This window comes from Theobroma cacao, chromosome 5, assembly GCF_053813885.1.
Source record: "Theobroma cacao isolate CCN51 chromosome 5, ASM5381388v1, whole genome shotgun sequence".
Lineage (NCBI taxonomy): Eukaryota > Viridiplantae > Streptophyta > Magnoliopsida > Malvales > Malvaceae > Theobroma > Theobroma cacao.
The window spans coordinates 2,945,256-2,969,078 of NC_142643.1; the positions used below are offsets into that span (position 1 = coordinate 2,945,256).

Genomic DNA, 23,823 nt, shown 5'->3' on the forward strand with positions numbered 1-23,823 from the left:
ATGTTCGAATTACCGCAATCAAAGCTATAGCTTGAAGATCTTGACTCGATCAAGAACAAAAAGCTAAGAGATAGCAGCTCAAGTAAAAATATAGACCAATCAACATAATTAAAAGATAGGGAAATTGTCGCGGGCATCCGCCAAATTCAAGAAGGCGGCTTGTTCACACTTATCTGAGATTGTGCCCTTGAGTACAGGCTGCCATGATGGAGCTGGTCGTCCAGTTTTCGAATGGAACGGCCTTGGCTTGGCTTCAAGAGAAAGAGTTTCATGGGCGATGTCAGCTAACTCAAGAAATTAAAGATTAATGAGACCAGCTCAGGTTTGTGCGATCCATTTACCATTGCACCATCACTAGATATACACTTAACTACTGAATGATTCTGATTGTAAATGCTTCATCTTCATTTGCCATTCAAATGATGCATTTTGTGGTTCACATTAAGTTTGTATGGAGCAAAGAGGTAACCTTTCAAATTAACAAAAAAGTGATAAGTCATTAAAAATCATTTTTTAACTTTTAATCTTATTAATCAAAGACAAAACAAAAATCATGAAAAGATAAGGAATTGGGTAAAGAGTTTTTAATTTTTTTTTTAATCATTGATAGTGTTTAATTTTACCCTTTGTTTAATACAGGGCTAACATATTTTACATTACAAGTATCCAAATAGACACTTGTCAAAAATTTTTTGTTCCATCAAATTTGTACCCCTACTCAAACATCATGAAAGATGAAAAGTTAATCAAAATGTGAAACTCTTTATCCTTGCAACACAAGAGGCATTTAGACCTTGATTAGAGAGGAATACGAGGCTGTCCATATTGTCTCCCAAGTCATTAGTCCTTACCACAAATAAAAAGTTGCTTTCTTCAACTTTTATAGTAGGCTTTCAACAGTCTTAATTATGAGGGAGATTAAAGGTTTCTTTTTTACTTTTATGGATAACTAAATCCATCTTTCAAGGTCGACTCTTTTTCTTCATTAACATGTTGGCCGAGCTAAACTAATTTAATTATCACAAGTACAAATCTCATTCAATTAATAAACTAATTAATTGCCTACCAAAACTTAATTAATTGAAAACAAATTTAATTATAAAAAATGCAAATCTCCTTGCATCACACATAGTTAATTCTGAAAATTCAGATCACATTTCTCATAAATCATTATCTTCTCAAGATTTTAATCAACACTTTTTTTTATATATATAAAAAGTTGCCAAGTTTATCTTAACAAGCACCAAACTCAACCTAAATATGATCAAACAAGATACTATAAAGTGACAGCACCAAATACCATGCATATACCTAATTTTGGGTCAAGTTCTATGAACTATAAAATAGGGAATAGAAAATGACTCCATGATTCCATATGGACACTATTTGCTAGTGAAGTGACTGACTGATCCTCCTGATTGGTGTAAGAAAAACAAGACAAAAAATCTTGATGCCACAAGGATATTCCCCAATGCAAATAAGGAAGCTACAAGTCCAACCATTTTCATGGAAGCTTTTCCTCCCAAAACTATCTGCATTCTGATACATTACCAACAACTTAGTATCCAACACTTATCAAGTGACATATTCAACTAATAAGTTCTACCAATTTCATGCAAAAAGTGAAAAAGAAATCAACAAGAATGCCATATTAGCCAAAAAGATTGACCCACAATAAGCTTCAAAAGTCGATAGTTTAAAATAACCAACAGCTTAGCTGGAAATACTACTCACTGGAGAGGTCTCTTGCCCCCTAGACCTCCACTTGAAACTTAAGATCATAACAGACAGCTAAGCTTCTTAAAAGTCTGATCAACTACTCTGCCCGAGCAAAAGTGATTCCGCAATAGTAATGATAAAGAACAGCTAAGGTTCTTCAAAACACAATCTTATTCTATCAGCCTTGAACACATTCAAGAAACAAGACATAGCACAATCAAAGGGCATAAATTTAAATAGACAAAAAAGGCAACATGCTAATTATTGGCCAAAGCGAGGCTTCTATACCAAACCCCCCCCCCCCCCCCCCCCCCCCCCCCCCCCCCCCTTCCTCTACATTACTACATTAAAAAGGAAACCATAGGCAGTAATGTTATCAGTAATCCATAAAAACATCAACAACATCACATATGATAAGCCAGGGCAATACTAAAAGCACCAGAATAAGAATCAATCACCACAGAACTCAAAAACCCTACTACACAATCAACAAATCATCAAACACGTCCGCAAATTAAGTGCATCAGAAAATGCAATTATCAAAATTACGATTCCATCCCAATATTCGTTCCACGATAAGCAGAATAACCTAAAAGCAAAATTTAAAGCATACATCTCCTCATTCAAAATATAAACCCCACCACCACCACCCTCCACAAATTTCATCATCATTAAACCCCTTAGGAGACTTAATCATCATCTTTTTGAAAAATTATCCAAAAACTTATAAAAGAAGCTTACATAAAAAAACAATAATAAACCAAAAACCCTCACTTTCTTTTGTTTTTTTTTTTTTTGTTTACTCCAAGGGAACATCAACTTCTCCCTCAGAAATCTCCTCCTGCAGATCTTTAGGGTCTTTCCCGTCAACCATACACCCAACAGAAACACAAGTTCCCAAAATCTCCTTCACAGTTCCTCTCAAATCCTTAGCCATGGATCTGGGCCTCATCACTTTCGCAATCTCGATCACATCATCGAGGCTAATGTTCCCATTATGCTTAATATTCTTTGTCTTCTTACGATCCCTCTCGGGCTCCTTCAATGCCTTGATGACTAACGCTGCGGCAGAGGGAACCACAGTGACTTTGGCTTGACGGTTCTGGACGGTCAGTTTGACGGTGACACGTAAGCCCTTCCAATCCTTGGCGGTTTCTTTGGCGATGTCTTCACCGATTTTTTTGGGGGAGAGACCCAAAGGACCGATTTTGGGTGCGAGGGAACTGGCAGCTCCGACTTCGCCTCCAGTGACTCGAACGAAGACGTCGACCACTTGGGTCGGGTCGAACTTTGGTGGCATGGTTGGCGGCTACTGCGGGGGCTAGGGTTAAGATTTTAAAGGATAAGGAGAGCAAAACTGGGCTTTTGGCGGAGGCTAAATGAAAATGGAGAGTGCCGAGGAGTTTTAAGGGGTAGGGAATTAGGGTTTTTGGTGTGTTGGGTTTGCGAAATGACCAAATAGTCCTGGGCTTTAGGGAAAATTTCCGGGCTCTCAATGGCCTGTTGGGCTAGCCAATTGGTTTTCCACAACACTTAATTTAGCAATGAGACTTTTTCAAAGCCCAAATGAATATGATAACTTTAGCCCATGAAATCTATTACATAAGTAAAAGAAAGCTCTAAAAGAGTTTCCTCCTTTTAGCCACGTGGAGGTCAAAAAAGAAAAAGAAAAAGAGAGGTAGCAAGAGGCCCGTGCATAGTCTAGAATTTTAAATTACAATCTTTGTAGACAATATAAATGTTAATGACAAATATTTTAAATCTTAATATGAAATGTTTACGGGGCTAAAAGAAGAAGAAGAAGCTTCTCAAAGCTAGTAGCCTAAAAGAACTTTTTATATATTACCCTTGCTACCCAAAGTGAAAAAGGCTTTATAATAGGTTTTTAAAGTTAAAATGAAGGAAGAGCACATAATTAGGTTCCTGGTGCGGGTACCTCTTAACAATCGAATCCGCATTCAACATTATTGCGGCCTACTACTCGGGCCTGAATCATCCCCTTGAGAATCTAGATGTTTTATGCAGCTAAAGGTTGGGTTATGACAATGTCCGCAACAAGACGTTTAAGGTACCATAAAGCACCTTCTTTTGACTCCAAATTGTGCCTTGATGGACTAGAAATGGCTTAATCCACAACATGGAAGAAAAAGGGGATTCTTTCTCCTTTTTGTTTGTGTGTGGATTTGGAAATTTTAAAAAAGAAAAAACATATGGGAACCCTACCATTTGATAAAGAATCTCTAGACATGCCACATGCATCCTTTAATCCTCCAGGGAACTCCATTATGAGACATAACCCACTTAACTACATTAAAAAAGAGGGTGAGGGGGAGTAATTTCTTACAAGATATATAAAGATAGATTCTATGTAATATTCAAAGCAAAGATAATCTTGAAGAAAATAAAATATATACAATCCCAAGATCAACATTATTAGGCCATTGCATCTATTATAGTCTCCTTCTATCCAATGAACGTTTAAATGCTATTTAAAATAAGATTTTCACAAGATTTTAGCTCATCATACAACATCCCATGCATGCATGCCTAGGTTTTATTTTAATCCAAAGGTGATCGTATTAACTTTTATGCATCGGGGTTTTCTTTGTATTATTAATGCTATCGATATCCTTGTTGATTTTAGCTTAGGGATAATAGACTTTGGCCTTAGAAAATTCAACAAAGTTGAAGCTTTGCTTCGGACCAAGCTCTAGTATACCAGCTAGTCCAAATGTTACATTATCTTATTGACTCATAAAATATTAGTAAGATTTGCATTATTACTTCTTATCATTAATTTTTTAGTAAATTTATCTTGATTTTGGATTCTGATTAGATATTTTTTGAAAAATCATAACATATTTGAATTAATTGCATGATATGCATAAAAAATTACGTTATTACTTCGTACTATTAATTTTAGGTTTTAATTAGATTTTTTTAAAAAGTCGTGACATATTTTGAATTAATTGCATGATATGTATGAAGATTTTGATTAGACATTTTTTAAAAAAACGTAACACATTCAAACTTAAGTAGGTAATATTCGTGAAGAGTCAAAGAATTATTGAAGTTAGAACAAGATTTTTTTTTTCTTCATTCGCAAATAAAACGTTTCTTTAGACACATGCATGCATCACTCGAAAAAAAAAAACATTTAATTTGAATTCAAATAGAACACACAAAACTTTAGAATTCAATGACACATGAACCTATGCCTCACCTAATTAAAGCTAAATATTTTGTACCCCTAATTAACGTAAATTTGTATATGTAGGGGTGATTACAAGTTCAACAAAGTTGAAAAAGAGAAGGTAAGAGGAACTTTGCCTCTAAACATTATTGACTAGTTACAGAAAAAGCATGCAGACTAAAAAGAAAGTAATGACCCATGAATGCCCATTTGTTGTTGGACTTTAAGGAAAAATACTAATTATCAAGGATGCTTTTTGCTTCCATGTGAAAAACAAAAATGTTTTCAAAGTAATTAAATATATAACCGAATTGTTTGATGGGGCTATTCCAAATTTTCAATTATATGATGTTGACAACACAATTCATGATTAAATATAGTTTAATAACCTCTCTTCCCTTGAAAATTTTTATTTTTCTAGAAGATGAAGATATGATGATTTAATAATTAACATCTTTTGAAAAAAAAAGGAAAACTTACTCCATTGTTTATGAAAATCCAAATTCAAAAATGTAAAATACATTAATTTAATTGAACATAATAAAAACAAATATTTATTTAATTTTTTAAAAATAATTTAAGAATTTTATAAAATATCATGTGAAAATAAAAAAAATAATGACTTAACAAATTTTAAAAGTTAAATATTTAAATTCTCAAACTGAAGCTATTCGAATTAATCCTTTTTTTCAAATTTTGTAATATTTCCTTTTATTTTCTACCTAAACATCTTTTAAACTTAATAACCTTCAATATCATATAGCTACCTAAGGACACGTGTGCATCATGGGTCACCTCGTTGTCGTGACTTGCCACGTCACTTGCACATCGCGACAAAAATAAAAGACCTCGCGAAAATTCCAGGATAGGAAAAAAATTGCCATAAATGACGTGTCAAGATATGGACGTTCAGATCTTTTTAATTAACGGAGATGGAAAGTGGACCCCACGCTTCTGGACTTGCAGTCCACTGAAAGCGTGTGTACAGTCCTATGAAATTGCAGTGATTAAAGGAGCGGCCTGATTGGTCCACATGTCTCCTGGTTGGTCTGATTGGATAAATTCTTTATCCACTATCAATTATTCAATGTACGGTCCCACCCAAAACATTTATCTTACGTGTCATTTCGTGCTCTGAAAATCAGTAACTCTTCAAACTTTTTTTTATAGTTCCCAACGTGTCCTTCCACGGTAATTTAGGAATTTTAAGTGTGAGTAATTATCACATACAAACAGTTGAGTTCGGTTAAATTGAACACCCTTTTCAATTGCTCCATGATTTGTTTACAAAAATATTTTTGTTTGATTCTTTTATTGTCTAATCGAAATTGATTAAAATAAAATATTTATTTCTTATAATGATTCAGAATTTTCTTTTTGAATAGGGAAATGCATGCACTGAGCATTAAATTAAATGCTAAAATGTATTAAATTATTCAAACTTTTAATAAGGTAATAAGTTATAATTCAGTAACAGTGCAGAGAAACATACACTACTCATGAATCACACGCGAATTGTACTTGAAATCAAATCAAACCAATTAATGAGAAAATCAAGTGGAGGAGACCATAGGTAGCTCGTGAAGATGCAGGCATGGTAATCTTTCCCTATTTGTATTTTAGTAACTTGATTTTGCCTGGGAAAAAGAGAGCTTATCCACTACACCACTATAAAAATGCAAGATGATCAACAATTACAGCAAAGGAGAAGGCAAAGAACAAAGCAAACACAGGACAGGCCCAACATTTTCATCCTTTCTTCTTCTTGCAAAAACCCCCCATCAACTTACTTAAAAGCTTTTACTTTGATTTTCCTTTCTTCGAAATGGCATCAAGGAAGATCTTTTTTGGTTCAAAACCAAGCTATATCTACCCAACCATGGAACTTGATGATGGAAATGTCAACCACCCTTCTTCTGATCATCACAACCATTTGGAGTTCGATGAAGCAGATGTATGGAATTCTAATGAATCAACAACAACCACCCTGGATGCCAAAAAACCATTGCCAACTTCACGAACTTCGTCTAAGAAACTGTTGAGAAAGATGGAGGTAAGCGATCGTAGGAGCCAAATGGCCTCAGCTTCATTGCCAGTCAACATCCCTGACTGGTCCAAGATTCTTAAAGATGAATACCGGGAACATGGCAAGAGTGACGAAGATGTTGAGGACGATGACGACGACGTCGACCATGATCATGACGGAAGGGTTCCTCCTCATGAATATTTGGCTAGGAGAAGAGGCGCTTCGTTTTCTGTTCATGAAGGAATCGGGAGGACTTTGAAAGGAAGAGACCTGCGTCGTGTAAGGAATGCCATCTGGAAAAAAACAGGGTTCGAAGATTAGCCCAAGGAACAGAAACATCAGGTTGAATTCTTTTTCTTTTCTTTTTTTTTTTCAGACCAAGAATTTGATAGAGTTAGTTGGCAAATTTTTTGATTGCCATATCTATATTTTTCTCTTGTTTTTTTTTTTTTATTTCTTGGTGAGATTATGTTAACTTATATCCTCTGATTTTCTGGGTTTTGAGGTTCATCAGAGGATCTGTTTTGTTCTGTTGTTTTGCATGATGTAATTATTCAAGACTTTAAGATTGTTAGCAGATCTCAATGATAATTTAGTTTTAGTTTAGATTGCCAACATTTTCTTCTTCTTCTTTTCTGGGTATTTTTGCTTATTAGGGAAAACTGAATTTGAAGAAGAGCAGTAAACAGAGGAAATTAAATTAAGGAAGGTGATGTGGACTTATTGAAATGGTGGTTGGCACGAAAGCAACAGGGGAGCTAGAACAACCCTCTAAAGTAAAAATTTATTGTCCATTTCCATCTCTGCAATGACAAACCTAGCCTTTTGAATTTTTTTTTCTTTTTCTTGTTTGTTTTATAAGCTGTAACATGAACTAAAAAAGGAAATATTTTATGGCTTGATGTCAATAACAAGTAATACATATAATGCATTCGAATATTTTGCTCATTAATTGATATATAATCTTCTTATCTAAAGGGTAAAGTTTGAATTCTTCTCATTCAATTATAAAAAAAAAAAAAAAGATAATACATCTGATGGCATTAAAAAAAAAGGAAAGAAAAATCAATGGAGCTCATTGTATTATCTCTTTCTAAATTTAATAAAAATATTTTAATTAATCTTAAACAAAACTAATCAGACAGTAAAAAAGAGATGAAACACATATGATTTACAAAAATGGAATACAGCTATCGTAAGAAAAGAAAGATGTTGCCATAAATACACTATGCAATTCCCATTTCACAAAAAAGAAAGAAAAAAAAGTTGGTCATGAATGTCATCATCAGGTTTCCATTCAATAAAAAAATCCATATCAGCATGATTGGCTCTCAGTTTTTCACCAATAGCCCCAACATTCAATTGGCCATGCCATTGGTACCTTTTAGTTCAAGTTTGACAACTCTGTTTCTGAACTAGTAAGTTTGGAGAACAAATGTTTGACACCTGTGAGTCCAATAAGAACACAGTTCCTGCCTTAAACCTACAATTCTAACAAAGCAAAGAAGAGAAACCCAAAAAGAAGGTACCTCTTTTGACTTAGTTATTGCACCCAACAGATCAATTATTCTACTCTATCATCATTGGCTCATCCTAGAATAACAAAAACTGCCAATTAAAATTGTTGGGCAGTATTAAATCATCAAACAAGCAGCCGCTGCCTGATTTACACCCCTTGTTTTTATTTCTTCTTCTTGTGTTCAAGTCTCTTGGACCACCAAAAGCGGCCTATGTTAGTATTTTTTCATGGTTAAATGATAAGGTGAAAATATGCTGGAAAAGAAAGAAGATAATGGCATTAATTGAAAGGGAAGTTTGCCCAAAGTCACCTGTGAAAGGTTTGATTAGCAACAAAGGCTTGAATGGTTGTTTTCTTTCATTTTTATTATTATTATTTTTTTTTTTATTGATAGGTTTGTCCCCTCGGCCATGAATTATGGCCTTGAAAAATGAGAAGTAGGTGCTCTTCTAGGGGGCCTATCAACTCTGCCAGTTAATTAAAGTGTTTTAAAAAATTCAACCTCCAACCATTTAAACATGACAATTCAATAATAACAAATTCAAAAGGATAACGACGTAATTCTCTCTCCAAAGGTGGAATGCTTTCTAACATTTAATTTAGTAAATGATGTGTGACTTTCTTTTTATTCAAAATTAAAGTTTGATTTCTTCCTTCTCAAATTAGAAAAGAAATGCTAATCATTGAAATTGATCATTTAAGAGTAATTATGAAGTTTAATCCGGTGTTAGAAAGGCAAATACTTGAATACAAACTCTTTGATCTTGTTTGGTACGTGAGAATTGGTAATGCATTTTTTATAATGTTTTTAATTAAATTATATTAGAGTATTTGTTTTGCAATAACCTATCATAATGGAAAATAAAAATGCAATCACGTTACAATCGATAGATGTAATGTGATTGCAGTCTAAACTCAATACAATTAGATTATATTACACTTTACAATATTATTAAAAATATTTTTATTCTTTAACTTTGTTATTATTTAAAAATATTTTACAATATCATAATTTATTTTTTTATATAGATTTCGAGAAACGTCTCTTTGTTATTCTCACTAGTTATTCTTTGTTGGATAATAGATGGTGATGGTTAATAAAATTTATATTATCTTTTAAAAGAAAAAAAAATTAAAATAAAATATATAATATAAGAAATTATATTAAGAAATAAAAATAAAATATATAAGATTATAATAAAAAATAAAAATAAAATATATAACATTGAAATTATATTTAAGAGATATATTATTTAAAAATTAATAATAAAAATATAAGTATATTAAGTATGTATTTTAATAAATAGAGATAATTTTAAAAATTAATATTATTTTTTTAACAAAATACTTGTAAATCAAATACTATAATATTATATTTTTTATATTAAAATAATTATTTTATTTATATATCAAATATTATAATATTATTTTTTTAACAATCATATTACATATAATCATATTATATTATAAAATACTAAACATCACTTTTGTTTAACCAATAACTAGACAAGAAACCTAAACCTACAGCTTAAGGCCCCAAGCTAAAGAGCAAGACATGGCAGACATGAAGCTTCTGTCGTGCTTGAAAAGTTAAGCCCAACTAAAGTTCAGCCGAGTGAATAGGTAGTTTGTTGTTAGATGAAACCTTAGCTTTAAAAATTTAGGAATTTAATTTTTTGTTACTTTGATTGTTTTTAATTTGAATTTATAAGATAAGATACCATAAGTTTCGTAAATCTAATTTACTAAAATAAATGTTAATCCTTTAATTTTGTTTTTTAAATTTAAAAATTTTACTGTTGATATATAAGATAACTTTTTTTTATTTTTATTTTATAAGATAAGATTGTGACTTAGGTATCCCATAAATATTGTTTCACCATTTATTATTTTATGTTTGAAAATCAATTATTATCTTTTTTAAAGACAAATATATAATTTTGTCAAAAAGACATCACTTTTTTTAAAGATATAATATTTTGAAAAACTCTTAAATTATTTAAAAATATTTAAATAAATCATTATTTTTCTATTGTATTGAATTAAAGTTTTTGTATTTTGATATTTATCAAAACACCACTTTTCATTTGTTGTGCTTATTTAGTGTTGATATGAAGAGTGAAAGTATCACGTAATTATGTCATTATATCATATAATATGTTAACATATCATATTAACACCATATAATATAAAAATTATAATAAATATTTTGATTAATTATAAATAATTAACTATTAATTATAAAAATTTATTAAATTTAAAATAAAAATATAAAAAATTAATTGAATACGGTAAACGAATGAAAATTCGTTTTAGTTTGTATACATAGTCAAAATGATTTTTCTAAGCATTATTTTCTTTTAAAATTGTAATTGCTATTTGTAATTTTATATAAAAAGAAAGATGGTACTGATAGACTAAACAAATATTTCAGAGTAAATCTCCAAGTGGTCGTTGATTGTTTTCAGCTTTATGTAAGAAAAATAATGTTTATGATGATCAATTGAACTTTGAACAATATCTCTGTTGGCAGAAAAATTCATTAATTGGAAATGAAAATTCTTTTATGAATTATACAGAAAACGCAGCCTCATCCGAACCAAGTGTATGGTACCTACGTTGTCCGTAACGCCGATGTTGTCTTTGTTCACAAAGCAAACAACCATACAAAAGACTTTGAAAGTGAAGTAGAAACTTTAAATTCTGCTAGAACAGAGTAAATAGTAAAGAAATTAACAGTTCAAGAGGAAAGAGAGTTCTACAGCCAAAAAAAAAAAAGGAGGGGGAAAGCAGAAAAATGGTTGGAAGGGAGAGAAGGAGAATATTGGTGGGATTAGCGGTGGCTATCTTTTTAGGAGTGGCAGTTTATTTCAGGCTTTGGACAATTGATTACTCTGTCTCTTCTGATGATGCTGAGTTGCTAAGGTTGGCTTTTTACCCTCAAATTTTTCTGGGTTTTTCTTCTTCATCTTCTGAAAAATCTTGGCTTTTGATTAAATTTAGCTTGTTTTGAATTCTGGGTTTTTCAATTTTCTGCTTAATTTGTCATTAAAATGATGGTTTTCATTTTCTGGAGAGAAGGAGACAGTTTGATATTGCAAACAGAGAGGCAATGGATGAATCTGCAGAGTGGAGGCTGAGATTTGATGAGGAGGCAGATAAGGCTTCAAAGTGTGCCAAGGAACTAGAAGAGGTATGCTGATTTCTTGTTGGCATTTTCATTTTCTTATTAAATGTGGATCATAACTAGATTTAGCATTGGTGGTCTTGATTTTAGTCAATTTGGAAGATTGCAAATTTGCTCTTCTTTCATAACATCTTTTCTGGAAAAGATTAACAGGGTTAAACCAAAATTATTCACATAGAGTTGCAAGAGAGTGTTGAGAGAGTGAATGTAGTTGATCTTACAGACGACGTAAAAGGCTCAAGTAGCAGTTTTGATTCACATATGAAACTGAGGATTTATCTTGCCTTCCTGTTGTAAGAAAAATCTCTAGTGACATTCCTGCTTAAAAGGCTGAAATCTGGAGCTTGTTACATTCGGCAGTTATGACTAGTATATGAAGCTGGAGAACTACCTTATCTGCCTAGTGTTTGTAAGGATTTCAAGCAAATGCTTTGCATGTGACTTTCTGCTAAAATTTTGACTTAATAAATTATTTAAAATGCTATAATCGGGAGCTTGTTTCTTGCCACATTCCTGTTTTAAGAGAAATTTCTTGTGGTAGCAATTCATGCTTTATTAGGAATATTCTAATTTCAATGGAGCATTAAGTTCTAACTTGCAGGCAGTTCATTAGTCTGGTGAGGTGATTCTGGTCACATGCATTGCTTATGTTTTGCATAGTTGCTGAAAAACTCTGGAGCACATATCAAATCAAAGTATTGTTCTGCATGACAATTTGATCAGAATTTTTCTCTGCTTTATGTCGAAAATGACTAATTAAAAATTGATAAGTAAATTTACCAAGAATTGGTAAAGATAAGCATACTGAACAGTCATACTGTTGGAACTTACACAAGGCAAGGTATTACGTATTTCTGATTGGCAAGTTTCTAAAACAGGCGATTTTTTAAGTTGATACGCATGCTGGAGCAATGAAGCTTTTTCAATTACTATCTTTTTTAATCCTAAACAGCATACAGGATGCTAAATTTGAGCTTGTCACCTCTTCGGAACTGATAGAGTATGTGTCCTTTTCACAGATTAAGGAGTCTACTGAGAAGAAGGAAGATTCTACTAGCTCTAATGAAAAACTGGCAATGCTGCAAAAGGTGACTTCTTTGGTGCTTAAAGTTGTTTCTTTCTCCTTGAAATATTTTGTTCTTATGATCAGCACCCTCTATGTTTTATTTTTCATTCTCCATATCCTTCCTCGTAGGAAATGCTAGAAAATTGAAGTCATTTAATCATGATTTTACTGGAAAGGCTGTTTATCATGCGTTTGGTGTGGTAAACTAAAATGAACATTAGACCGACTTTCTTTATCACTTATCAGTCCCTGAAACTTTGTCAAACACCCGTTCTTATTTTTACTTAAAATGTTGGACTTGAAGACTAAAAGAATGCCTCAAATATGCTTTCAGTCTCTTTTTGTGCCTGTATTTCATCAAAGATTGTAGAATTCCTTTGGTAGTAAATGTAACTTACAAGCTCTTTCAGTTATGAATTTTTGCTATTTTTTTGACAAATTGCAATGTAAACAGGAAAATGCTGCTTTACTCAAGCAGGTGGAAATGTTAAAAAATGAGCTCGAGGCTGAGAAACGGAGGTGTCACTCAGAATAGAGAAACGGACAAAAATTTGTTGATATTTGGGTTGAGCACAATATCACCTGACCTCATTGCTTGCCAACAAAGTGCTTCAGTGGTCCAGTTTTCGCCAAGGAATCTGCAGCTTCCAGGGTTATTCACATATCAAGATAGACTTTGAAGTTGTTCTATCCCAATGCATAATTTAGGCATAAAATTTTCATGTTTTAGGTTTGAGGAGTGGCCATACCTTTGAATATAGGAAAATTCTCTTTCTTTCCTCAGAAGATGGGTGAAGACCAGGAAAAACGAAGTCTATCGTTTTCCTTTTATTAGGGGAAGAAAAAGGGTATACCTGTTTTTGTATTTTCATTTATTTCTTGAGAGACTCTGAGATTGGTTACCTGACAGCTTTTGATTAATTTTCTGGAGAAAATCTCTTTTCTAACAGATTTGCATTAGTTTTCTTTATTTGCCATCTCTGTTTTGGACTCTTTCCATGCTAAGCCCGAGTGGCTGTAACAGATGTTTCTTTGCGAAACAGTCCCTAGACTTATTGCTTTTCTTCCACCAGTCGCTAATCTTGTCCAACATGGCATGCCCATATTCAAAGGTATGAAAAACAAAGGGAAAAGAAACATCCATTGTCGAAAGAGACTAACAAGGAAAGGCACGAGAGAAATGCTTTTCTGCAACTGAAAACTGCAAGCAATGATAAAGATTGGTTGGAAAGTTTTTATTTCAAGTCCTTACAAGGAGTTTGAAAAGAAGATTAATACCGATTTTAAAGCAAACTTTCTCATAATATATCGAGTACAGTCCTGGTGACATGGTGACATAGTCGTCGGATTGAGCCAGGCAGCCAAGCCTCTTACTAACGGAAGATTAACTCTGAATTTAGAGCAAATTTTCATTTTACATATCGAAGCAAAGTACAATATTATAGCACACAGATAGAGGTCTGGTCTAATAATTGGCATTCATGGGCAGTAATTGTTGCTGTTCTTAGCAATTAGTAGCAAGCAGTATAAGATGGAGATTATACCAATGCAGCATATATGGTATCTTTCTCCTACCTTGTTAAGACAACTAGATGACTTGTTAATACAGCCAAGATAGCTTGTTAAAACGTCAGTCATTCCTAAACTTGATGACTTCTGATCATGTTAAGCAACAGTCATCGCTCAACTAAGTGGGGGGCTATTCTCGATCACGGGTGCTTGTCGAAGAATCAGGATCTGTTGTAGGGTTAGATTTCAGTTCATGGAGAAATCTTGTTATGGTCTGCACAAATGCTTCCCCATTGTCAGGTTGATTTGCAGAGGGAGGGTCAATTGAACCGCTGCTCCCTCTAGTGTTCTACAAAAAAATCAATACTGCATCAGTCATCGAGGAAAATCAAGGCAGAAACCATAGCAAAAAATGATGGATAATAGTCTTAAATATCTCGTTCGAAAGAAAACTTGCTTCTCGTTGTTTCATGTCAAGGCCATGCTGCGGATTTTGATGTACCAAGAGATGTGATTTTACTTTTCTGCAATTATGTGGGAGACAATACTGTGCAAGGAACATGAATGCACATAATACTAATCATTCTTCCTTCTATCTGAAGTTAACAGGTGATTGGTAAAGAAAAGTCTCATTGTAAAAAGAAACTACTTGAAGGACATAAATAAATTACCCTTCGTCGCTTTGGTGGTCTGGCTCTAACATCCATCATCTCAACAAGCTCATCAAACTGCAAAAAAAACCCCACGAGTAAATCAACTTGTTTCCACACTTAACAATGATCATATATCAAAACAGAAAAGTGTAACTATGCTTTGCCTTTCTTAGCCTTTCAGCTAAGATTAAGAGTAAAACCATATGTAGCATGTCTGCAAATGGTGGTGCCTAATCCCCTTTAAGCCATTAGCAATTGACATTGAAGATACCTGCTTTACAATCTTTTGATACTTCCTTATACACTGGTATAGCCTGTTCTCTTCTTCTTCTTCCGTAGACATTATCAAATACTCAATGATAAAATGTTACAAGAATGAGGTAAAAGAGCTTGATATATATATAGGCGGCTGAGAGCTTTGCCATTAACATGAAAAATTTGTTGCCTTTTCAAGAATCTGATATATGGCCGTTACCAACCGCCTTTCTATATTAGATAATGAAAAGAAGAGGAGAGACCGTTATTTTGCCACCATTTTTATATTCCTCTATAAGCAGCCAAACGAAATCCTTGTGAAGACAAATCATATGTCAAAGCTTTCAGTCTGACAGAGAGAGGGAGGTTACCACTCCTGGAAATAAGTAAGAAAGGGCCAACTGAAAAAGAGAATGAATCACTTGCCAAAATAACAAGAGAATAACACCTTATTAACTGCAACAACTTCCCATGTCTGCCGCCACTGAACTGAAAAGACTGATGAATATTACATAAGAGGACTTCTCTGCCCTCTTAGGGTAGTTTATCTTTTTGCAAGTTGAAGTTCATGGTTTTTGATTGATTGATCTAAACAACAATATTGGCTGTCAGTTGATATTAATAAAAACTGTGATATTCAGTTGATTCCTTTCTTGTTTTCTAGTGCTGGAGTTCTATCCTTTCATATCTCTGTAGTGTGAAACTCAAGCTTTTTCATCCCCACGAAATGGGGAAACTTCAATTCTAGAATTTCGAGGTCAAAGAAGAAGCTGATACAAACCAAAAGAATTCAAGAAACATGCAAATCGTGAACTATGATTGATCACATATATAGACAATGAGACTACATTTGCTGACTTCTCATATGACACATGTTGTCCCTTAGACTCAATTCTAGGATTAATCTAAAACCTGTTTTATGTTCAACAATGAGCATGAAGAATATAACCGACCACGTGATTTCCTTTACTTATTATCAATATCATGTGAAAGAATAACCATGGCGGATATTCCATAAGCGTGTAAAGTGTGTACTGCAGAAACCATCCAAAACAAAAGGCAGACACCACTTTCGGATTAATGCTTTGAAACCCAGTCATTTTTATGACAGCAAGGAACGAAAGATGTACCATGGAAACTTGTATCAGCACCTCCTATCCCATGGTTTGTTCATATAGGATTTTTAGAGTAAATGGGTTTGAAAGGTACCAATAAAGAGTTGGCTCATTTAGTAAGTTCATTTGTCTTAACGCAAGTAATCATGGATTAAAATCCTGTCGGTGATCCGTCGTGGCCCTGTTGGGTTCTGCACATCTTTCCTTAGCTTGGGGGTTGAGCAACCTGTTTACTTCGAGTTAATCCCTTCAGTTTGCTTTTAAAAGCAAGCTGGAGCCTCATCAAAACATTCCAAAGTTAGGCTTTCCGAGCAAAAAAATGATTCCAATGTTTGAAGAGCTAGTACTGGGACTATCAGCCAAGGCAGGATAAGAAAAATCACTATCCGTTGAAATAGGAAATCCATGATCAGCAGCTAATAAGCACTAGGGTTTAAGAGAAAAGGGGGAAGCAATGCTAAGTAATTTATAATTTAATGGTTTCTCCCTCCAAGATATAAAAATTGTATTCAAAATTAAAAAAAAAAAAAACCCTTAGGAACCCTAGCAAAAATGGATATATACACTGTTGGTGCAATCAACAATAGAACAGATTGAAAAGGCTGCACAACACTACAACATACAAACTCCACTGGTGGACTTTGTATACAATCATCACTGGGATGCCAATGACCAGAAATTCAACAGAAAGGATGGTGACATGGCAAACCAGCTAATAAAAGCCATTGCTGTAGCAGTCTCAAACTTAGTGCAGTGGTTCATGGCACATTTATCAAGATCATTACCAATCAGGACTGTGATACCAGCAGATGCACAAGCAGCAGCAAATGTAAGGGTTGAAGTGATCTGCACCAAAACATCACTAGTTATTTTCAACTATCAAATGAAGTAAATCCCATTCCCAGTTAAGGCAACAACTAAAATCCCCACCTCCAGCACCCAAAGCTACCCCTCACAGATTGTGCAATGGCATACTAGCATGTACATTGAGAAAAATAAATGTGACAAACAGTGTCAATTATCCATTTCTATATACCTATGTTGCCAAAAGCAGAGGAGAAAATGTTTTCAAAATTAGCTGGAAACTTTATTTGCAAAACCAGAATAGCTAGTACTTAATGAAATGTACATCAGCAAGGCTTAAATGACAGTTTTCCTGGGAATACCAAAGAAGGGTCTCTTTCTTTAATGGTTTAAAGCATTAGATTCTTTATTCTCTTTTAAAAGATTTCTGTCCACAAACAGGAAAGGCAAAATTCCAAGAATGAATATAATCTCCAGCACCTATTATAATAGCTTTAACCCTAAAGAACAGTAATAAGCCTTGTGTGTGTATAAAATCAACCTGCATAGTCAATGTAGTGAAAAAAGTCTAAGCCCAACATTGGTTAACAAAACCATAACATAGCTCCCATTAACTGAAACTCAACTTCAGGTAATGACATTAAAATTTATGTAAGGATGGAACGATAACAACCCTACAAGTATCCTAGAGTTAAATCAGTAAATATATGGCAAACAAAACAATAATCTAATGGTATGCTTTGCTGCAGACTTTGTATGCCTGGTCAAGAGCTTCTTACCCCATCGCCAATGGTGAACAAACGGATTACTATGTTGTTCCGCAGGCTTCGTTTCACCAAAAGGGCATATATGTCAACAAATGCCAGGGACAGGCTCCACAAACTTTGCAACCCAACAGCAAGAACGAGGTAGCTGATGCATTAAAAGCATGACAAATCCACATTACAAACAAGATGAAAATCATGAAATTATCATTGTATATCTAAAAGACAAAAAAAAAATGCTGAAACTGTTTCGTAATCTCAGCTTATAAACCAAAAACTGGTGTAGTTTTGTCACACACTTAAGCATAGGCCTTACCTTTGGCACATTTTCACTGACCGTACACACACTGGTAACTGAAGCTAACCGAGAGCACAAATGAAAGAAAATAACTAACATAGTAGAATTAATTCGGAGTTGTCACCACCTGTTGAAAGCTATCCACTTTGTTGGAGAGATTCAAAGATCAAATAGTTTAACCACCACAGGAAATATGCTAAACTACAGCATTTTACTAGTATAGAGCATCAAAAGATTGAAGAATGTGGAACAACTACATTGATCATCAAAGTCTTGCCATTTCTTCAAATGTATTATAGAAAAAGTGTAAGTCTTACAAACATAGACGTTATGGCAAACAAACAGACATCTCACACGAAACATTTCTCCGTAAACAATCCAAACATAACAATTCCCCATATGTCAGCTTGAAAGATCAGAGTTCTGTAGACAAGCTTAAAACTAAGAAACTTGTAGTTGGTTTTATAACTAAAAAATGATTATACTAGTAATCTCATGTGATCAAGACCAACAAATTTGACTGTAACTCCATTTAGCTCAACTTTGTACACTCTATTGGGTGTTTGCATAAAAAATGAAAACTGGAATTTACACTAAGAAATGTCACAACTCATAGCCATACTAGAAAGCCTCACTGATTAATCAATTCAACATAAAACGCAACCAGCCAAAACAAAAAAAGATTGAAACATTGGAGTCCGAAGGGGAAATGATAAGAAGGGTAAATACCAAAAAGCGGTGGCGGAGCGGAAATCATTGGTGGTGGCCATTACAGAGACAGAAATGATGGCAAACATGAACTGGGAAAGACGCAGAAAAAGGCCGCCTTTAGTCCCAGGCATGCCTTGGACGTCCTTCATCCTCACTCTAGGATGGTGCACCGCCGCGTCCGTAAGCGGTGGAGCCTCCACCGGGTGCACCGCCGGACGGCTCGCGTTCATTGCTTTCTTTCTCTTATTCTCAGTCCAGTTCTCCTTCCCTTTTATCGAAAGTTGGGAGTCTTATTGAATTGGAAGGAAAAAAAATCTCTAATTTTTCTTTTTTAACAGAGTGAATTGAAACTTGGAAGGGGAAAGTGGGTCGAGTTCCCCGTCTGTGTTGAACCGCTGAGCTCTCATTAACTGACTTTAGTTAAAAAGTCAATGCTGGATGGTACACTGTTGAATCTGAGCCGTTAGTTTCATGAACAGTGGGGCCTAGTCTTGATGTACTGACCTGATGAGACCGGCATTGATCTCTAACCAAAACTCAAAATTCGGGGGACATATGCTTACTTTTGGCCGGCAACTTGCAAATGGGGATCATCAAGCAAGGCACTTTCTCTTCCCCCCCCCCCCCCCCCCCCCCCCCCTCCTCACCAGATGCTGCTACAAAATGATTTACTTTTTCACCATTTTTATTCTTTTACTATTACTGTAGACCTTGTTGATTACTGTGGATTTGGTTTTGTTTAGAGTATATGACCTTGTTCTTCTAGTTGAGAGGATTTCTAGAACACTGTTTTTGTTGTTCACGGGCAAACACAGAACAGGGAATTATGCCATTGAAATTGGATCTTTGCTAAAAGAACAACCAAAATATGGACTTTCATCAGCAAGTAAGCTTGCTTGTTGAACACCTTAACAATTAGATAACTAACGATTTACAATCATGGTTTCACCAACTTCATCCCCAAATTCAAAATTTGGAAGGAGTATACAGTCTTTGAAGCTTACTTGCTGATCTCTATAAGAATCGATAGCACAGAAAATCAATGGCATAACCACACAGCTCCAAATTCACATTTACATAATAAAACGAGCAAGTGATCTCAGGGCGAAGGATCGCAATAAAAGGACTAAGAGCAACCAGGCCTAATGGCCAACCAAAGCAATAGTTCAACAGGGTGACAAACCACACTCAGCCCACTACCGATCCATCAGGACCATCGCCATAAGAGCCCATAAACGCCACATAGCAGGACTCCAATACGTACTGTTCCCAGCGAAAATAAGCCTGGTTTGAACTGGTGGAAAACCTTCCTTATCCTGAAACTGGGTGCCTCCCCGTACCCTCAATCATGAACATGACTGTTGGATCTTTCGGGCTGGCACCAGGACATTTTGTGGGCTGGCACCTTGAGGAAAACTATCAAGGGCTTCATAGTAGAGCTTGCCTTTGCTATAGTAAGTAAATACGATTTGGCCCAATGGGCGGGGTAAGTCATCTCTCTTTCATTTGTAAATATGCATATTAAAATGTCATTTTGATAACGTCACTACTATATGATAAATGACATGATATAAAAAATTATTGAATTGAAATTGAGTTTTTTTTTTAAATGTTCAAAAATTATTGGTTGGGTAAAAGAGGAAAATCTCAATTCCTAATCAATAATTTTTTATGTCACTTCATTTATCATGTAACATTGACGTCATAAAGATGATATATTAACATGTCACGTGAAAGATGACATAGTACAAAAAATTGTTAATTTACTGTTGATTAACGGAAGTTAGTCAACGATTTGTGTGAGAGACTTACTTGATACAAAATAAAAATTTAAAACTTATTTAAACGTAATAAAAGAATAGAAATTAAATTGATTTTTTTGATACAGTTAGAAAACTTATTTACATATTTAATTTTTTTTATGTTATTGAACAATAGTGATGCTTTGTTTTTTTCTTTTATGGAAATGAGCCATTACCCCGAAAGTCAAACTAATAATGGAATACGGAGCCAAATGCCAAATGGTGACCAATGTTCCTGCTATGAGTTGCCAAAATCTTTAACTACCTCCTGGTCCAATGCAGCAGAAATGGCTACCAGCTGCATTATTAGCATGCAGTTGCTGGACTTGTGTTTTTTGTTTTTCTTTTTCATATATCGATGGATGATAGAGTGGTCCTCCTACAAGCTGCTATGGATCTTAAAACTCATTGAGAAAAGTGAGACCATTGCGACTAACTTGTAGAACTGGCCTTCCTACTTCCCCCCAGTGTGCTGACAGCTGAGCTTGGGGAATATTTCTTGTGGATAATTGTTAAGCTTTAGGGTGGGAGCCGCGTACACTGTCTGATGACTGGAGCTCTCCAAGACAATGCAAAAAGGACTTTGAGTGTAACTCCTCGCTCACTGCTCTCTTGATGGGTCTGACGATGCATCAGAATTTTATTGGTAACCGGGCTTTGCCAGTTTGCCACCCAACCTTTTACCCCCCCAGGCCCCCTTTTTTGCTCTCAATTAAAGTACCAACAGTTTTGAAAGACGCCATTGATGAGGATATCGACAAGTTTGACACCCTACTAATCTTGGGCTTAGATTGGTCCATCATTAGCCAGCCCATTGATGAGAGTTTTTTAAACCATGGACAGTGTTGTTCCCAGCGTGATACGCAAAGCCATTAAAAACACAAAAAGGAGGGACGCAGTTGTCGTGTCACGCGTTGAAATTACAGCGACACGTCAAAATCAGGGGTCGGTCTACGTGTCAGTCGCAGTCATACATTTGGATGGATGTTGGTTAATTCAGTTACAATCAACACCACAATAACAACAACAAAGCCAAAAAAAAAAAAAAAAGGAAGCCTGGTTTAACCGTGGGGACCACCGCACGGGTTCGTGGCAGTTGCCATGTCATCTCCCCCCGAATCTCTGTCGTTTCAAGAGGTGACCCCCTTCTTTTTTTTTTTTTTTCCAGTGGTAAAAAATAAAAAGAAATAGAAAGGACTTTTGACAGTGACTTCTATCAACAAAGGGCCCCTTTTCTTTTTCTTTTTATTTTTTTTATTTTTTTAATTTCTTATTTGATTGTTTGCCTTGTAAGTCCTGACTCCTGAATTGGGTGCTTTCTTTTTTTAATATTACAAAATTGTAATATTTTCATATTGTATAATAAAAAGCATCACATTAATTATAAATTATTATATTTAACACAAAAATATTATTTTAAATATCAGTGAAAAGTTTCCTTAAATAATAGTCAACAAAATACTACTACATAAGCAAAAAACCACGACAGCAATGAAGTAATTGGTGGAAAAATAAAAAATTGAAGCCACGTGAAAGGCAAATGAAAACAAATCATGCATGGGAAAACATTATTACCATTCATTTAACTGCTTTAATGGGTATTTAATGCAAAAAGAAAGAAAAAAACCTTCCTAAAAGCTTCAAATTAATTAACAGTAGTGACAACCAGTCCCCGACATCAAAAGTCACTTCATTTTCTTCACAGAATAACAGCAACAATCAATATCTCTTCCATAAAAACTTTGGGATGATTTCACTGCTTCCTTATAAAAGACTACACAGGCATTTAATTTACAGATCTCTTCTAGTTACCCACGTAAAGAATACGAATTGGCTTTTCAGAATTTATTACTTACCCTAAACAGTGTTTTTTCCTTGTTTTTCAAAGCGTGCATTAAGCCAAATATAATTTTGAAAAAAAGGCCAAGAAAAAGTCAAGAGTTGCAGACAAATTAACCATGCTCATTCAACGCTAATGACGTACTTGTCCCTCATGTACCCTGGCCCCTTTTTCCCGTGACTTGGATCTTTCACTGCAACTGCCCTTTCTTTTCCCCCTTTCCTTTTCTTTTCTTTCAGTGTTTAATAACTGACAGTTTCTTGACGTAATTCTAAAGCCAAAAGTAAACACTAGGGGCGGAGGTTGTACCGTTCTACTAGACAACCAATAATGTTGTTTATTTTATTTATATAGGGAGGGGGTTTTGTTTATCTTCTAGGTTGAAAACTATTGCTTACTTTGGTGGGAAAATGTGGGAACTGAAAACAAAGCCTTAATTTAGCCCTTCTACCTCTTTAGTCTTTACTAACAAAAACAAGGCTTTGGGAATGGTTTTTGTCTCCCTCTTTTCTTCTCTCCCTCTTTTGTCTGTTTTGACCATTGGGTTATCAGTTATGTTGACTGCTTGGTTTCCTCTTCACTCTAGGTATCAGTTGAAGCTAGAAAGAAATGATCGAGCATCAATCAATAAATTAAATATTTAGATATTCACTCTAATTATTTGTTTAATTTACTGTTTTGCATTAACTTTTATCAAATAAAATGTGTTAATAGTTCAATCAGTTGGAACATAAGTGACTTCTTCTCGATACTGTCGAAAATGTGAGAAAACTGCATATTTTAATCAAATTGCATGCCAGACTCTTATTTGGAATGACCAAATTATCTGATTTTAGAGATATTTGCAATGCATGTTACATCTTAATTTTATGTTAAAAGAAATGGATTCGTTTCTTCTATAAGGGAACACGAGGTTAATGAGGTTGGATGTTTGGAACAAGTTCCTAGATGAGGAAAAGTGAGAGAAAACGTTGATGAAACGGTTTCAGGACTTTCACATGATCCAACTAAGGATCTGGTCTGGTCCGGTCGCTCGCTAAGGATTGCTTATGTCCCGGGTTCTTCTATTGTCTGTCGGTGTGACTCTCTGACTGTAAAAAATTTCAACCTTTTTCCGGCTCTGCCCATTCATGATCATCATACCCCATGAATCCTCCATCTCATTCTCCCTTAACCCATTTCATTGAAAAATAAAATAAAACAAGAAAGCAAAATAGCCGGGAAAACCGCAGTCAAAGGAGGAACGGAAGGTGAAACAAGAACAGGCAACAAGCCCGGTCATCGAAACGCCGCAACACATGCAACGCTCAGCTGACGTTGGCCACACGTGAATCCATTAACAATATTAAGCTTTAGCTAAAA

General features: G+C 34.6%; 5 protein-coding genes across 5 annotated transcripts; 2 read left to right on the forward strand and 3 right to left on the reverse strand.

Annotated features, from left to right (window-relative positions):
* Positions 1 to 2,233: 2,233 nt before the first annotated feature.
* Positions 2,234 to 3,115, reverse strand: LOC18597955 (large ribosomal subunit protein uL11x). The gene has a single exon (XM_007027269.3). It carries the CDS (start codon positions 3,017 to 3,019, stop codon positions 2,519 to 2,521), a length of 501 nt encoding a protein of 166 aa, XP_007027331.1. The 5' UTR covers positions 3,020 to 3,115; the 3' UTR covers positions 2,234 to 2,518.
* A 3,364-nt stretch (positions 3,116 to 6,479) lies between these two features.
* LOC18597956 (senescence regulator (Protein of unknown function, DUF584)) lies at positions 6,480 to 7,930 on the forward strand. Its single transcript, XM_018120769.2, has 2 exons — positions 6,480 to 7,280; positions 7,595 to 7,930. The coding sequence occupies exon 1, from the start codon at positions 6,738 to 6,740 to the stop codon at positions 7,257 to 7,259; it is 522 nt and encodes a 173-aa protein (XP_017976258.1). The 5' UTR covers positions 6,480 to 6,737; the 3' UTR covers positions 7,260 to 7,280; positions 7,595 to 7,930.
* A 3,053-nt stretch (positions 7,931 to 10,983) lies between these two features.
* Positions 10,984 to 13,659, forward strand: LOC18597957 (acyl-CoA-binding domain protein). The gene is made up of 4 exons (XM_007027271.3): positions 10,984 to 11,382; positions 11,539 to 11,650; positions 12,664 to 12,732; positions 13,165 to 13,659. The coding sequence occupies exons 1-4, from the start codon at positions 11,255 to 11,257 to the stop codon at positions 13,243 to 13,245; spliced, it is 390 nt and encodes a 129-aa protein (XP_007027333.3). The 5' UTR covers positions 10,984 to 11,254; the 3' UTR covers positions 13,246 to 13,659.
* A 750-nt stretch (positions 13,660 to 14,409) lies between these two features.
* Positions 14,410 to 15,328, reverse strand: LOC148762354 (uncharacterized). The gene is made up of 3 exons (XM_088806329.1): positions 15,144 to 15,328; positions 14,891 to 14,947; positions 14,410 to 14,568 (listed from the first exon to the last, which is right to left on the reverse strand). Exons 1-3 carry the CDS (start codon positions 15,213 to 15,215, stop codon positions 14,410 to 14,412), a joined length of 288 nt encoding a protein of 95 aa, XP_088662455.1. The 5' UTR covers positions 15,216 to 15,328.
* A 1,360-nt stretch (positions 15,329 to 16,688) lies between these two features.
* Positions 16,689 to 19,205, reverse strand: LOC18597959 (CASP-like protein 5A1). Its single transcript, XM_007027273.3, has 3 exons — positions 18,838 to 19,205; positions 17,826 to 17,958; positions 16,689 to 17,088 (listed from the first exon to the last, which is right to left on the reverse strand). The coding sequence occupies exons 1-3, from the start codon at positions 19,047 to 19,049 to the stop codon at positions 16,897 to 16,899; spliced, it is 537 nt and encodes a 178-aa protein (XP_007027335.1). The 5' UTR covers positions 19,050 to 19,205; the 3' UTR covers positions 16,689 to 16,896.
* Positions 19,206 to 23,823: the final 4,618 nt, after the last annotated feature.